Raw genomic sequence first — 16,815 nt, forward strand, 5'->3', positions numbered from 1 at the left:
TTGGCAAATAATGGCAAAGGACTTAGTTAGGGTCATGGTTTGGGTAAATTTGTGCATATATGGTACTTGGCTCTGTCATTTTCATACTCAGGTGTATTTAGAAATTCATCACAAGGAAGTGTAATTACCTTAAGATATGCTATCTTAGATTACTTTATTCTGTCTTTTTCCTAATTTCTGGTATGGTTCCAGTTGCTTGTGTATCTTCTCCCAAGATGAAATATCTTATAGTACTGTAATAAATAATCAACTGATTTTCCTCATATACTGTTTGTTCTGTCCAGATGTATGTAACTCAGGGTCGATGGGGTTTCCATTATGCTCATTATTTTTGCCACATTTGACTGTTTCTGGTAAATGATGAGCAGAAATTAGTTTTTAAAGAATTCTTATAGAATAAAAGATTAATTACAAACATAAAATGTATTTTAAGCAGGGACCCAAAAGGCCAATAGATTTAGGTATATTTAAATTTTGTTTTTGTCCACTAGATTAATGGGGCCTTTTTTGAAAAGTCTTCTCTGTTCATAGTTCTTTGAATCTAGTTGATTCTTTGTTACTCTCTATAATTTCAGTTGACAGAATTAACAGTTCTGTCTCTTAAGGCTTCCTGGAAGATGGACAGGGACAGGTGTGCTTTTGTTCCAAAGACAAATGAAAACTCCTGACCTCAGAGAGCCTACAGTCGGATAGGAGAAGTGTATTAATGAAGAAATAAATATAACATAATGTGATAACTGCATAATAAAATCTATAATACTGTTAGAATTCAGGGAAGGAAGATCATTTTACTGATACCATAGACAGCTTTGATGTTGAGGAAAGTGACATATTTGTACAGTGGATAGGTTTTAAATACCTACTTAATTTCCCATAAACAGCTTTGAAAGTCATTGTCCTAAAATGGAATATGTGACTTTACTAACTTCTCTTTATATCATAGTCATTATGTTTTAAATGTTTTGGAGAATATTTTTTGACAACAAATAGTATTCTATAAATGTAATATAAATGTAAATCAGTGTTTGTAAAAGATCCTTTTAAAAATATTTTATTTTTTCTCAATGGATTTAACATATTAATTTTTTTTTAATAGATCCTACACAAATGGGAGGCCTGAGCATGCTGCTTTTGGCTGGAGAACATGCTCTGACTGCACAAGAGGTAAGAAATTTTCATCTCCCTTTCTGTCTCTGTGGCTTGGAAGAGTAAAGACTAACTCTCTGAGAAAATTGATGCATTCACGCTGGGTATTGCTCATAGGCACTGTAGGGCCCTGTGATTCCATTTTCTCTTAAGCTAATGAACAGATTTTATGTATAATTATTCTTATTAAAATGTTGGCATTAACAGTTTTTTAGTAAGAAAAAAATATATTAGGTAGTAGAAATAATTTCAGTAGGCTGCACATACAATTGAATTAGGTAGATGTAAATTTTTGGGCTTCTTGTGGCAAGGTATTAAACATAATGTACAGGTAATTGGCACTTACTGTTGTTGCATTCTCTGTAATGAACTGCAGGTGCACAGAATCCTAGAATTCATTTAACTCTACTCAAAAGACTGTACCTTTGCATTACTCTAGTTCAGAGTTCTTAAAATGTAGGAGATGGGGAAGAAGGGATATTAAGAGAAGGGGTTTATCTGTTTGTCTGTTATTTTATTCCAAGACTCTGATGAAAATGTTAGAAACATGGAGCTTTTGTCTGTTACTCATTTGATTCCAAAACTCTGATGAAAATGTTAGAAACATGAGCTTGGGAATTTAATGATTTATTCCTTAAAAATTTTTTTAAAAAATAATTTGTTCCTTAAAAAATAAAAAAAAAATTTTTTTCCATCATCCTTCCTTGTTTACATTTATTTTGAGGATATGATATGAGAGTGGGTTATCCCTTCTAACCAACCGTTATTTGTTTTCATTTTGGGAGATGTGTAGTAATATTTGGATCTAGGAGATTCTTCTCTCTTGTGGAGTTTACTTGACAAATACTTTGCTTCTCAACCAGGAAGTTATAGCGGTTGATTCACAAAGCATTATTACAATTTGAATAATCACATTTATCAAGTTACAAAATCCAAATTTAGTTTAATTTGGGGTCTAGGGGTAGCCAAAAAAATCCCAAATAGAATCATCAAAAGTCAGATATGACTGACCTGAAATATTTTTTTCATGTTTCAATTTTTGTATGTGTGTATTAATATAAAATTCAACTGTGGAACTATTTATAATTTCACTGCAAAGGGCCAAGACCCAGGACTGCTTTATAGGTTAATTATGCTTTTTATGATTATATCAATTATTATATTTTTTATACATGGTTATTGAGGACTCTGGACGGTAGCAAAATTTATCTCTCATAAATATAGGTTTTCACTTATCTGTCTACTTGATGTTTACTAATAAACATGCATTCCTGCTTTCTCCATTTTCAATGATACCTACTTTGAGGAATCAGGATATCATCCTTTTGATGTACAATCACCATCTACTCATGAAATGTGTCATTGCAGGCAAAGTATGTTGGAGAGAAAGAGGTCAAGCTGCCTTAATAAGATTCTGAGTTTTCTAGAAATGAATCACTTTACGATATCAGAAACCACCATAACTAGCTAACACATGATTTGTAAAGTTTAAAAAATGAGAGGTGCTTTAGAGGTTAACTCTAACTCATCTAGACTAACTTAATAAGTATTTTTACAGGGCAGCTATACCAAGTGTGCCGAGTCTGGAGATAGAAAAAATCTTCCTGAATTCAAATCTGGTCTCTGACACATACTGGCTGTGTGACCCCCTGGACAAGGCATGTAACCTGTTTCCTCAGTTTCCTTATCTATAAATTGAGCTGAGTAAGGAAATGGCAAATCGCTCCAGTGTCTTTGCCAAGAAAAGCCCTCAGTGGGATCACAGAGTCAGCGATGACTTAACAACTACAATGCCCTCGTGTTACAGATGAGGAATCAGTCCTAGAAATAGAATCAAAGGTCACATAGCTCAGTATATGGCAGTACTGGCTTGAACCCAGGTCTTCTGATTAAGCCCTGTGCTCATTTCCACTAGACCATATTTATCCCATTGATACCTATTGGAGATGATTAGGTCATTGTTGAAAGTAGTTGACATCAGAGATGTCAAATTCAAATAAAAATGAAGATTACCAGACTATACATAAGGAAGCCACATATTGACTTAGAAAATCACATAGTAACATTTTATTCTATTTTTAAAGCATATTTTGTTAAATATTTCCCATTTACATTTTAATTTATTTTAAGTGCACTCCAGAGTGTTGTGCTCAGATTGGACACCTCTGAGATGATATTAAAATCAGTATGGCTGAGGAGTCCTACATGAAAAAATATTGGAGAGATGTTGCCAAATGTGTTTATTATTGGACAAGCCATCTGACAAGTTTCCTTTTACAAGCATTGCATTTCACTGCCTTGAGAAGACAGTTAGTATCCTGTGAATGGTCTCGTGCAGGATTCTGTAGAAAATACACAGAAAACATCCCAGACCTTTTAGGGAATGATAAAATAGCAATAGTTATTAGTGAGCATAGGATGAAGACATACCTACATCCACAGTATGTGTAACTACATAATAAAGTGGAATGATAAGGTAGAGATGAAGCAGCATGTTATATTTAGAATTAGGAAAAATTGGGTTTAGATAGCACCACAGATATTCTCTGAGTTTGTTTCCTCGTCTCTAGTAGAGGGATAATAATATCTATACAAATTTACATTACTGGGTTGATAAGGGACTGAAATGTGATAATGCATGGTGAGTGCTTTGAAAAGTTTAAACTGTTATATTAATGTTAGTGGTTATCTTCTCTTAGGACAGTACATGAGGGAACCTCTTTTTTTGCCACGGACCATTTGAATATTTATAAAATCACTCATAGGCCATACAAAATTGCCAACTTATAGAACTCAAGCAGGGGGAGGAGGTTGTACCTAGCTTTCAGCTCATCATTGCCTGCAGTTGCCTTAGCAAATGATTTCACAGGTCGTGGACTGGACATTGACCAGCCCTGGTTTAAGATCATAAATTTAAAGCCAGAAGTGCCAATAAAGGGTAATCTAGTTCAGTTCCCAAATTTTACAAAGATGAAAGCTTAGACTTACAGATATTTAAATGGTTTTCCAGATGTCATAAAGTCCCAACTCCAAAGTCCATGATTTTTATACTATACCACAAATATTCCAGCAAAAGTACCAGGAGTAATTACTATCAATTCAATTGAGGAGAGCCAGTTGAATATGAGATTTTTATATATGTGTGTGTGTATGTATGTATATATATGATTATTTTTAACATTCTTTTAAAAATAACTGAGTTTCACATACACTCCCTCAAGCCCCTCTCCCACCTATTGAGAAAACAATTTAATATCAATGTTATGTATGAAATGGTGCAAAACATTTTCATATTAGTTATCTTTTAAAGAAAAAAGTAGATATATGGATGGGTACAGAGAGAGGGAAAAATATACTTCAGTTTACACTCAGTTTATCAGTTCATTCTCTGGAGGCAAATAGTATTGAATATGAGATTATTTAAAAATGTAGAACCCATGCTCATCTTACTCATGGGTTTTTGAAAATTCTAAGTTCCTACTAAAATTTTTGTGTGGCAAAGTAAAAGACCGGGAAAATCTTAGCTTTTCCCCTTTCCCGCCCCCCTTGCACAGTGGAGTACAGTCTCCCACAAATTCCACACCGTTGGTGGGAAAGGGCACATGTGGCTAAGGTAAATTATGCTTTTAGTGCTGCGGTCATTGAACCCTCTCCATCTCCATCGCTGCCTTTCGTATTTCTCAAACATTCCCACTCCACTTCCAAGACAAATTTGCCCTTCTGGTAGTATTCTACCCATCTCCACTATTGTGCTGGAAGCTTGTCCCAGCCATTGCTTAGCTTATATTCCCTCTACTTTGCTCCCACCTGCCGCCCGGTTTTGGTATTGCCATCTAATAGTATCTGCTGGACCGCTCAATTTAGGACCTTTGTTGCTCTCGGCTGCCATCTGCTAGTCTTGTGCTGAATTTCAGCCGCTATGTAGTCTCTTCCTCCCAGAGGGGGAGAGCATCTTTTTGTGTGTTACCCAGACTGTACCACGTCAGCCAGTACAAGCTAGTAGAAGCACTCCAAGTTAGATTAAGTGCGTCTTTTGAATAGCTTTTCTTTTGCTTCAGCTGCTTTTCATTTCAGTAGTGTGTGGAAAGTCCTTTCAGTGTCCATCATGCTCCCAAGTCCTTGTGGATCACCTTGGAAGCTTTGTTTATTCAAGAAAATTGCTGTTCTCCTTACATGACTGTAATACTCAGTATAATACAGAAGTCATCAAAGAACTTATAACAACACTGCATTTCAAACATTAGCCCTGGAACAAGCCTCCTTTATTCTTCAGCTTGAACCTTCACATTCCAAAGAGACTGCCACTTTAATAAATAGTCTCATAGGCAACGAGTGAGAAATGCTACCTGACCCTAAGCTGCATAAAACTTTGTGAGGTGGAATGACTGCTACAAAGAAAATGAGCAAAAGCCTATCTAAAAACAATGATTAAGCCGGCTGCATTTCCTAGCTCTAGTTGAAAGCTCTTGTGTGTTTTAGAGAAATATGGAACTGATGTCCATGAGATCAGTGTAAAATCTATGAAATACGTGACCATAAAATAACTTTGAAAATCTTTAGGTTTTGATTTCCTTTCACTCCTTTCACTACCATAGTAAAAAGAAAAAATTCTTAGTTGAATTTAGAATGTCAGGTTTCTGTCCTTTGTGGTTGTTCATTTGTTCCAGTCTTTTCTGACTTCTCATGATCCCATTTGAGTGGTTTACCATTTCCTGTAGATGTGGAAACTGAGGCATACGGGGTTAAATGACTTGCCCAAGGTCACACAGATAATATGTCTGTGTCCACTCAGGAAGGTGAATCTTCCTAGCTCTGGGATTAGCACTCTTAACCATTGTATTACCTAGTTGCTCTAGTTAAAGGCTCAGAGAGAAAAAAAAATCCCAAATCAAGTCAATATATTAAGAGATTAATTACCAAATACATGTGAAATTTGATCTAATGGTTAGAAAATTGTACTGGACTAATGGAGAGGAGATTCTTTTCCTTCATTCAGCAGATTTAACACAAAAGTGCCAGGGATTTCATTATTATTCTCTTTCCCCCCACTTGTAAGATAGAGCTAATAATAATAATAATACCTGTCTACCACCTAACTCCCAGGGCCATTGTATAGATTAATTAGATAAAGTCTGTGAAGCATTTTTAACTTCAGAGAAAGGCGTTCTTGTAAGCCCACAGTATTATTATTATCATCATAAGTTATTCTGGGCATTTTGGAACTGTACCTGGGAGCTTAAATTTTATCAGCTTATCCTCCCATAGGTGATAGTGTACTTTACCTGCTGCTGGAGCCACTAAAAAAACAACAACAAAAAAAAGGACTCTTAGGGTCATAGATCTAGAGCTTGAAGGCACCTTGGAGATCATCTAGCCCAAATCCAAATATATTCTTGTCCTTTGAACATATCCAATAAATTATTTTTACAGTTTATTATCATTGCCTCCAAATTCTCAGTAATTACTAAGGGAAGAGCTAAAATATTAATGCCAACAGGAAACCATAAGTGCAAAATAAAACTTTGGCAGGTTAGATGAGTTACCACGGTATTAATGGTCTGGAAATTAATTTTGTATTGAAGGCGAAAACCAAAGGAACTAGTTTTCTTGGTGGGACATCTTGCATGTATATTTGTATAGGCACATTAACAAATCTTTAATGTGATTTCTCTGGTTCCAAGGTGACTTTCTTGGCCATATAGCTGTAAAGACAAAAAAAAAATCTGTTTTGAGGTCCTTCCTAATTTAAAACTTGAACATTTTAAGTACTTGTGTGTTTGTGAATAACATTGCCTTATGAGTTCTTTGGCAACATTTTTTTTGGGAGGGGAGAGTGATTGGGAAGTGAGTGGATCTATGATTTCAAAGAAAAGATAAAACTACCAAATCTGTTTAACAATTTCAGTCTGAGGCAAAAGTTCATTGCAATTTTGAAAAAAAAAATCATGTCATTGTTCATTAGTTATTATAAAGTTTTGTGAAGAATCACTTTATATACATCTTGCTATGGCATAATCACTGGTTTTGACAAAGTGAGTACAGATGACCTTTTTCCCTATTGCTAAGAGGGAGAAATTCTCTGTGAACTGCAAATCCAGTCACAGAATAGCGAGGAATCCCCATTTGTTTATACTTGTCAGCAGAAGCTCATATTTAGGAGTATCCAAGAGCCTTCTTTTCAGAATCTCAGTTGACAAGCTGGTCATGGTATAATTGAGATTGTAGTTTTTATAGTTGAATGCAGTTGTTGAGCATGAATGCATCTTTTTACTACAGAAGTGGTAGTAAGTAGTAGTAGTAGATTCTTATTTACTAATGGGTTACAAGGTAGACATCAAGATAGCTATAGAAAAAGAGAGGGAAAGGAAATAAGACATTTGCCACTGTGGTCACTGTACAATACTTTCTTGACTGGCTAAAGGTGGACCAAATGATATTTATGCTAAATTCAGTTTAATTTATCTGACAACAGCAAGCTAAAATCAACCAATGATCATGGTACCTGTAACTAAAAAAGTTTTCTTTTTTTCCCCCCTGGCTTTCATTCATATTACTATGTCCAGAGATCCCAGAATATGCACTAGCATAGCTGTATGGGCTTTAATTTAAATCATTTTTTTTAAATCTTGATTTTCTTTTCTGTAAGATAGAAGTTGGGGTTAGGTGATTCTTAAGATACTTATATATATATATATAGAAAAAGCTCAATAATGAGCTACAGTAGGCTTATTTCCTCTTTTGAATGTATTATTTCATCCTCAATATCCTGCATGTGTGCATATATTACATATGTACATAACATATCATAACACACATTATATTTGTGCATATATTATATGTGTGTGCATATTATATATCTACGTATATCCTGTAGTATAGTACAATATTCTGTAGTATGGTATTGAAGCATAGAGCTATGTAATTGATTTTATATTAGAGAATTCATAAGCTAGGGTCTGTAAAAAGTTTTTTAAAAATATTTTTGTAGTTATAATTCAACATAATTTCTTTGTAATATTATATATTTTTATTTAAAAGCATCATTCTGTTAAGGAGTTCCATAGATTTCATTAAATGTCCAAATGGGTCCATGATACCAAAAAAAAAAGTTAAAAACCTATGGTATAAGATCAAACTGCTAGCATACATAAAATTGTCAGTAGTTTCACATCCTATAACACTCAGAAATGTTCTTTCTGGAGAACGACACTGAATAAAACAATAGGCATCAGGAATGGTGACACATACATATAATCCCTGTTAGTGTGGAATTTGAGATTGATGGATTTCTTGAGTTTGAGAGCAATAACATGGAGCTAAAGCTGATTAAGTATCCTCAGTAAAACTAAGGATTCACTAATATTGCTGAAGGATTAAAACAATCATACAGAGTTTCTGCCCTTTACATCTGTGTCTGTGTTTATGTGCATATATAATATATTTATTATCATATATAATATATTTGTAAATATATTAATTATATGATTATGATTGTATATAACAATTATGTAATTATATTTGTTATACTATATAATTTATATATGCACACATATATAATATATAGGTCTGTATATATATGCATACATATACACACATACAATTAGATATATATTTAACAATGGGAAACTTCACATAAAATAATTTAATAAAATTCTTGGCTTCTAGCAATCTGTTTTGTTTAGTAAAGTCAGGGCATGTTGCCAGTTGTAGGATTTCCTATTTTTATTTTTAAAAATAGGAACTCTCAACTACATCGGGGTATGAGGCTTAGGTTCCCCAGGGTGGACAAATATGATTCTCATTTGTAGCAAGAGCACAACTGTCAGATAGCCAAGTGAAACACTTTAACAGGCTAGTCTCTTTTGAATTTAATTTAAATTTAATTAATGTGGCTTCAGCATTAGTCATTCAAAAAAAAAATTGGAAGGTTTAACACGGATGTAAAATGCTTCCTCTAATTCACCTGTGTTAATTCTGAAATCTGTTTCAAAAGCTTCATTTAACATCCATTGACTGAATGCAAATTAAATACTCACCAGGGCCCTCTAATATAAAATGATACCTGGCAAAAAGCTGTGAATGGTGTAAGGAAAGGGAAAAGCTGGGTTAAACTAGATGAGGAAAAACAAATCATGTCCATATTCATAGTGATTCTACTGTCTCTTGTCCCACTGTTTTGGGCTGCCTTTTCATCCTGTCACTTGGAGAGTTCTATGCTACCTTTGTATTTCATGGAATAATGATGAGATATATCATAGTAGGAGCAGATAATTGTGGATTTTTAATTGCTTAGAAACAGACTTCTAGGGGCCACATATTGATTTAGAAAACCTCAAATTAATATCCTCTGTGTTGTTTTGTTTTTAAATTTTATTTAAATTATATTTATTAAGTTGATTTAAATTATATTTATATTTAAATTATAAACATTTCCAAATTCCTTTTTTTATTTATTTTTTTCCCTTAGGCAATTGGGGTTAAGTGACTTGCGCAGGGTCACACAGCTAGAAAGTATTAAGTATCTGAGGTCAGATTTGAACTCAGTTCTCCTGACTTAAGGGCCAGTACTCTATCCACTATGCCATCTAGCTGCCCCTCCAAATTCAATTTTAATTTGGTTTCTACAGCAAGTTTTGTTGGCTGTTCTCTTGACCTGCCAACTGAATTTTCTAGACTTCTGAACTAGACCAAAGCTTCTTAAACTGCGAGTTGTACCCTATATGGGGCTTTATAATTCAATGTGGGAGTGATGAAATTATGATTTATTGTCAGTAAATGTCGATTTGTATACCCATTTTATAATCAAGGACAAGCAAAAATTTCTGGGATAAAAAGGGTCACAAAATAGAAAAAGTTAAAAAAAAAAAACTCTTTCTGAACTAGATAATCATTTAGGTCCCATCCAATCCAATCTGGAGTCTGTGAACCGAATTTTAATAATTTATTAATTCAATAATAAATAACAGATTTATACCATTAATGGAAGTTGTATAGCAGAACAATAGGTACCATTCTCTACCTGGTGCCTTTCTTGATTCTACACGGACCCTCAACTCGTACTCTACCCCTTCATCTTAGTATCACATACTTCTCTTGAAATTATTTTGTGGGTATTCTGTAGAGTCCTCGCCCTGCTTCTGAGGCTTACAAGTGTGATCTTGAGCAAGCCATTTAACATCTTCACTTCTCAGATTTCTTATCTGTAAAATGAATAGGTTCTGTTAGATATATATAATTCAAGACATATTATTCTATGATCCTGTGCTTTATCAAAGTGGATTTATAGTCAGAAGATTTTATTTCTAGTCCTAGACATGCTGAATTCTGCCTCTGTGGTCCTGGGCAAGTCACTTCCCTGGGACTGGACAAGGAAATGAAAAAGCACTTTAGTATTTTCACCAGAAAACCCCAATGGGCATTGGACATGACAGAAACTACTAAAATAGTTGAAATGACTAAACAACAACAATAGATTTCTGATTGGTAGTACAATGCCTGACACACTGCTTGATTTTTAATAGAGGTTTTTAATATTTGTTAAAAATGTTTTTTTGTTTAGTTTGGGTTAATTGCCTATGTCTTCAGGATATAGATTACTTTGCTGCCATTCCTCATTTTCAGAGTCTGTTATCCTAATTTAATAGAAGTTACAGCAAGCAAAAGTGGAGAAGTGGCAAGAGTTTGAATTCTAACTTTGTTAAAAGAAATGATTACTATAAAAATCCCTTTAGTCGTTTGTGATGTCTTTCTTAGGCCTATACCACCACCTAGTGGCTCAATTGAGTTACTACTTCAAATACTTTCCAGAAAATAGAATATTTTCCCCCTTTTCTTGACTCTTTTTACTGAGAAACATTTTCTGTAATGGAAACCCCCTTTTTTTTATAGTGAAAAAAATAAACTTTCTCTGGGAGCCATAATATTGAACATCAGGCTACTTTTGTTGTAATGTTTTTGGGGGGAGGTATATTTTTTTTTTGTTCTTTTTTTTTGTTTTTGTTGTTGTTGTTTTTTTTTTTTTTTTGGTAAAAATTACTTGTGTACATACATAAAGAAAATTGCTAAAATACTTTAAATGCATTGTTGGAGCAATGAAAAGCTTTTATGAATAAAATAAAATAAAATGAAAATAAAAATGTTTTTATTTTAGTAGCTTTCCAGAAAAGGTAAATCTCATGTGGTCATAGGAATGTCAATAGATTAAGATTCTGCCAAACTTCAGTTAGCAGAGCATCATTCAAAGGTCCTTCATGGAAAATACTATTGACCCATCATTTTCTGTAGATTGTCATGTTAAATCCATGAAATCTTGCATAGTGGAATTTGAAATGGTCAAAAAAAATATCCCCAGATAAAAGTTAATTATGATAATGAACACAGTATAACCTTTTCTTTCTGAATCAGAGTAACCATCCAATATATCAAATAGATGTTGTAACACCATAATTTTCCCGAGTTACCAAATTACATTGGGTGTTTCTCTCTGGAGTGAAGGGTCTAAAATTATATATTTATGTGCTTTGAGTTCTCTTTTTTTTGTTTTTGTTTTTTTCCTCTTTATCAGCTTCCATTCTTATCACATTCTATATACCTACTTATAATGTTCCCTGTCTCCTTTTCTATTTTGCTGCACCTCATCTCCTCAGAATAGGAAACGAGATACCAAGGTTTAGAATCCCAGAATTAGAAAATTACAGGTTTACTTTGGAGATATTGCAGTTTCGGTTCTAGACTGCTGCAATAAAGTGTAATATTTTCTGACTCAATAAAGTGAGTCACACCAATTTTTTGGTTTCCCAGTAAATATTAAAGTTAAGTTTAATACTATATTGCAGTCTATTAAGCATACAATAGTTTTAGGTGTTTCTTTATTTAAAGAACATGCCTTAATTGAAAATATCTTATTACTAAAAAATCCCATCATCTGAGTATTTAGTGTGTCATAATCTTTTTTGCTGGTGGAAGGTCTTGTCTGAATATTGATGACTGCTGACTGAAGAATGGTGGTTCTTGAAGTTTGAAGTAGTGATGACAGTTTGTTAAAACAAGACAACAGTTAAGTTTGCTGCCATCAGTGAGCTCTCTTAAGTTTTCTCTGTAGTATTTGTTAACATTTTATCCACAGTAGAACTTCTTTAAAAATTGGAGTTAATCCTCTCAACCCAGCCACTGTTTTGTTAACTATTTATGTAATATTATTCAATATTCTTCTGTATCAGGGAAGATGGAATCCCAGGAGAGGGATAGAGATGGGGAATGGCCAGTTGGTGGAGCAGTCAGAACACACATACACATTTACCTTTTAAGTGTGGTTTATGGTACCCCAAACTACTACAAGAGTAATATCAAAGATCATTGATCACCATAGCAGATTTAACAATGGGAAAATTTGAAATATTGTGAGAATTACCAAAATGGGACACATGAAATGTTAGAAATATGGTGCTAATAGACTTGCTCAGCATAGGATTACCACACTTTGAGTTTGTAAAAAAACAAAACAAAAGCTCTATAGTATCTATATAACACAATAAAACAACGTATGGCTGTACAGAACTGGAAGAGATTGTAGAGATTATTTAGTTGAAACCCATCATTACAAGGATAATGAAACTGAGGCTCAGAAAAACTTGTCTAGAGTCATAGCCAAAACCCAGGTCTCCTAGCTCCTCCATAGTAGAATTAGATTTACAATATAAATATTTGGGTTCAGCGTGAAAGCCAGAAAGTTTTTATGAGAAGTTAAGTGCTTGGGTTCTGTGCCATATTTTGATTTCCCTGAGTTCTTTTTTCTTTATTTCCTGATTTTTGGTATGTTTCAGAACCATCAACCCAAGCCTTCCCCTCTCCCCTACCTTCCTACCACTCTGTGTCTCATTTACTGTCTCTTTTTGCTTGTTGGTCAGCCTGTCTCTCACTCTCCAGGGTTTACTTGGTTTAATTAACATAATCCATCCTAATATTAGAATAACCTGGATATTTAAGAAAAAATTAAAGAATTCCCCAAGTCAGAGGTGTGATCTTAATTTAGTTCTCTGAAAGCTGCCCACTCCTTTTCTGCTCCAACTGTGTTGGCCCAGCTTACCCTCCAAGTTAGCAGGAAATTGTTCCAGTTGACATTAATTTTTCCAGTAGTCTTTTTGCTTTGGGCTGCTGCTTTGGTTGAATGGGAATATTTAGGAGAGAATAAGTCTATGATCATTCTCCATTACACTTTGCCTTGATCACTCTCACATCTTGTCTCTCTCTTCTCCTTACAATCACATACTCTATTAAATACCAGTGTTTGCTGCAAGGGTGCATCCATGAAGTTTTATTGCATTTGGCTAAGTGGAATACAGTGTTGGAGATTAGAAGGTCATGAGATGCACAAGTCCTCAACAGTAAATGACCGTTGCTATTGCTGTTTCCAACTCCATTCCTTCCAAGGACTCCCTGCCATGTCTGGTGGTAATCCGAGCCTACTCTAGCATTAAAACCATTATATAATTTATAAGCTTGTCCTCCTTTGGTGCATTGAGATAAGAGTCTCCAGGCCTTCATAAATTTTTTCTTTGACCTCATTAGGGTGGGAGCTTAGGCTCTGATGATGGTGGATATCTCTTTTTCCAGCTAGATATAAGGTTTTCATATGCTATTTTAAAATTTTGTAACAGCAGATTTAGTATGATCAAAATAATCTACAGATGCCATTTAGAATAAATTGAACATTCTCATTTTATATGAATTTTTGTTCTGATTCATGAGGATGGTTAGCTTTTGTTTCTTTGATAGCCATTTTTTGTTTGACAAAACTGAAATAAGAGTAGATTGTATATAATTGTGTAACCTAATTATCCTTTTTGTGGCTGTTTAATCATTTTCAGTCACATGACTGGATGTCACTTTTTGTGATTCCATTTGGGATTTTCTTGACAAAAAGACACTACAGGGACTTGCCATTTCCTTTTCCAGTTCAGATGAGGAAACTTAGGCAAGCAGGGTCCACACAGCTAATTAGTGTTTAATACTATATTTGAACTTGGGGAAAATGGCTTCCTACCTCTAGGTCTGGCACTTTATCCACTGCAATATCTAGCTGCCTATAATTATCCTAAATTTTAATTTACTTTAATTTTTGAAATTAATTTATTTTAGAATGCTGGTTCTGTCATCCCTTCAGTTTATTAAAGCTTAAAATTCTGAAAAGGCTTTTTTTGAAAAACCTATTATTTTGTCATTTGGCCTTAAACTTGTTCCTGGATTAAACATATTTCTGTGTGTGTGTGTGTGTGTGTGTGTGTGTGTGTGTGAGCGTGTGCGCGTGTGTAAAAGCATTTGGCAATCAAACATATTTGACTTCTTTCCAGGATTAGGATGCGTTGATTTTTATTTCTAAGCTATTTGGAATAGGAATAGGTTTTGCCCAAGAATACCTTCAGATGAAGGGATTCCCTGTCCTTTGCCAACTACCAGTTTCAGGATATGCGGTTCCTTGTTTAACTAAGAATCTTTGTTTAGAGGCCAATAAGCTCTCAGGTTGGTGCTCAAATACTTTGAAAGCAGCTGAGCATGTTTTATGGAAACATTTGCTTGTCAGTACCATGGCAATCAAGGGATAGTAGTAAGGAAGTTAAGCCCAGGCCAGTCAAATTACCAGTGGAAAATTAATTAAAGCTCCTGAGACAAATCGATGGAAGTGATCACTAGAAACAGGTAGTCAGTGCTCTTTTTAAATTAATGGTGTATCAGAGTTTCAAATATTGGCCATAGCTTGGCAACCTGGTTTCATGTGGTGATAGAATTTTGTCCCTAAAAAAATACTCTGGAGGGGGGAAAAACTGGAATACATGGTTTTGCAAGGGCTAATGTTACAGAATTATCCTTGCATATGTTTAGAAAAATAAAAAGCTTTAATAAAATTTTTTTTAATCCCCTGGAGAAAATTAATCAGTTATGAGGATTTTGTGGGGAAGATTTGGGGGGGGATATTGTAGTTGTAAAAGTGATGGGGGAAGCTAGACTTGGTAAATGCATGAAGTGGTCCAGTTAATTTGGATTTGAGAGCACTAACCTGGACTAGTGGTTACTAGTTGCATTGCAGTTGATAACATTGTATCATGACCAATAATTTTAAAAGATTCATGATTTTATTAGTATTATATTTCATCTTTGACATATATCATGACCCCCTTTTGTATCTTATAGTTTCATTAATTGTTGGAGCTCAAAAATAATTGCTTCTTGTGCACCCTATTGACAAATGGTAGCCAAGTTTAACTAGGCTGGTTGTCTTAAGAAAGAGTATCTGTTGCCAGGTCATATTTAGCATCTTTGCAGATTGGATGGGACCTGCCAGAATTTGCATTCTCTTAACATAGTCTTTAAAAACTTTGTCACCTCTCTGTCATAATGAGACATCAAGAGTAGAGCAATAGTGAAAGAGAATGCATCATGGAGCAACTTAAATAAAAATCAAATCTTCCTGTGAATGATATTAAAATGAAGATGAAAGGAGAAGGAATATAAAGAATTTGAATCAAAGTGTTTGCTTAAATCTATAAACAGTATCAAAGAAGGTCTTAGACCTATAGATTTTTAGTATAAATAAATGGAAATCTTTTTTAGAAGCATAAATTGTTATAATTTTTTGGATGAGGGGGTAGCAGATACCACTAGAAATCATTTAGTCATATTCATGTGATTGTAAATATCAGGAAAAACAGTGAAAGAAGAAACAAGTGTTGGATACTTTAGTGGGGGAGAAATTGAAATTGGTATAAGGGAGAAAATTATTATTATTATTTTTTAATTTAAATTTTATTTTATTTAATAATAACTTTGTATTGACAGAATCCATGCCAGGATAATTTTTTTACAACATTATCCCTTGCACTCGCTTATGTTTCGTTTTTTCCCCTCCCTCCTTCCACCCCCCCCCCCAAGATGGCAAGCAGTCCTATATATGTTAAATATGTTGCAGTATATCCTGGATACAATACATATTTGCAGAACTGAACAGTTCTCCCGCTGCACAGGGAGAATTGGATTCAGAAGGTAAAAATAACTCAGGAAGAAAATCAAAAATGCAAATAGTTCACATTCATTTCCCAGTATTCCTTCTTTGGGTTTAGCTGTTTCTGTCCATCATTTATCCATTGAAACTCAGTTAAGTCTCTTTGTCATAGAAATCCACTTCTATCAGAATACATCCTCATACAATATCGTTGTCGAAGTGTATAATGATCTCCTGGTTCTGCTCATTTCACTTAGCATCAGTCCATGTAGGTCTCTCCAAGCCTCTCTGTATTCATCCTGCTGGTCATTATAAGGGAGAAAATTAGAGAAAATGATCAAACTGGGTGACAACTTAAAAAGTTTTTTTAGGTAAATGTTAGCCATATCATGATTCATTGTGCTAATTATAGCATTTCTTAGGGCTTAAATAGTCCTTTTAAATTTTAAACTACTTAACTGCTTATTTATTACAACACACTAGTCAGTAGGGTGTTATAACTAAACATCCCTAAAGGCAAGAATATTTTTGGTTGCCTGTCACTTCTCTTGACTTTGAAGCTCTACTCCTTCAGTGTTTCTTTATTGTCTGTCCTTCCTTTAAATATCTTCAGGTATTTGCAAACCTGATGTTTCAGGATCTTGTCAAAAATCACCCTTATTTTAGTTTGCAGA

General features: G+C 34.2%; 1 protein-coding gene across 10 annotated transcripts in view; it reads left to right on the forward strand.

Moving 5' to 3' along the window:
* BBX (BBX high mobility group box domain containing) overlaps window positions 1–16,815 on the forward strand; it is a 358,834-nt gene that overhangs the window by 241,147 nt on the left and 100,872 nt on the right. For all 10 annotated transcript variants that reach the window (XM_051985230.1, XM_051985235.1, XM_051985229.1 and 7 more), the window contains one exon: window positions 1,097–1,164. In XM_051985230.1, coding sequence (XP_051841190.1) covers window positions 1,097–1,164 — 68 coding nt within the window. The remainder of the gene's footprint in view (window positions 1–1,096; window positions 1,165–16,815) is intronic.

The sequence above is a fragment of the Antechinus flavipes genome, chromosome 3, assembly GCF_016432865.1.
Source record: "Antechinus flavipes isolate AdamAnt ecotype Samford, QLD, Australia chromosome 3, AdamAnt_v2, whole genome shotgun sequence".
NCBI classification, from domain to species: domain Eukaryota; kingdom Metazoa; phylum Chordata; class Mammalia; order Dasyuromorphia; family Dasyuridae; genus Antechinus; species Antechinus flavipes.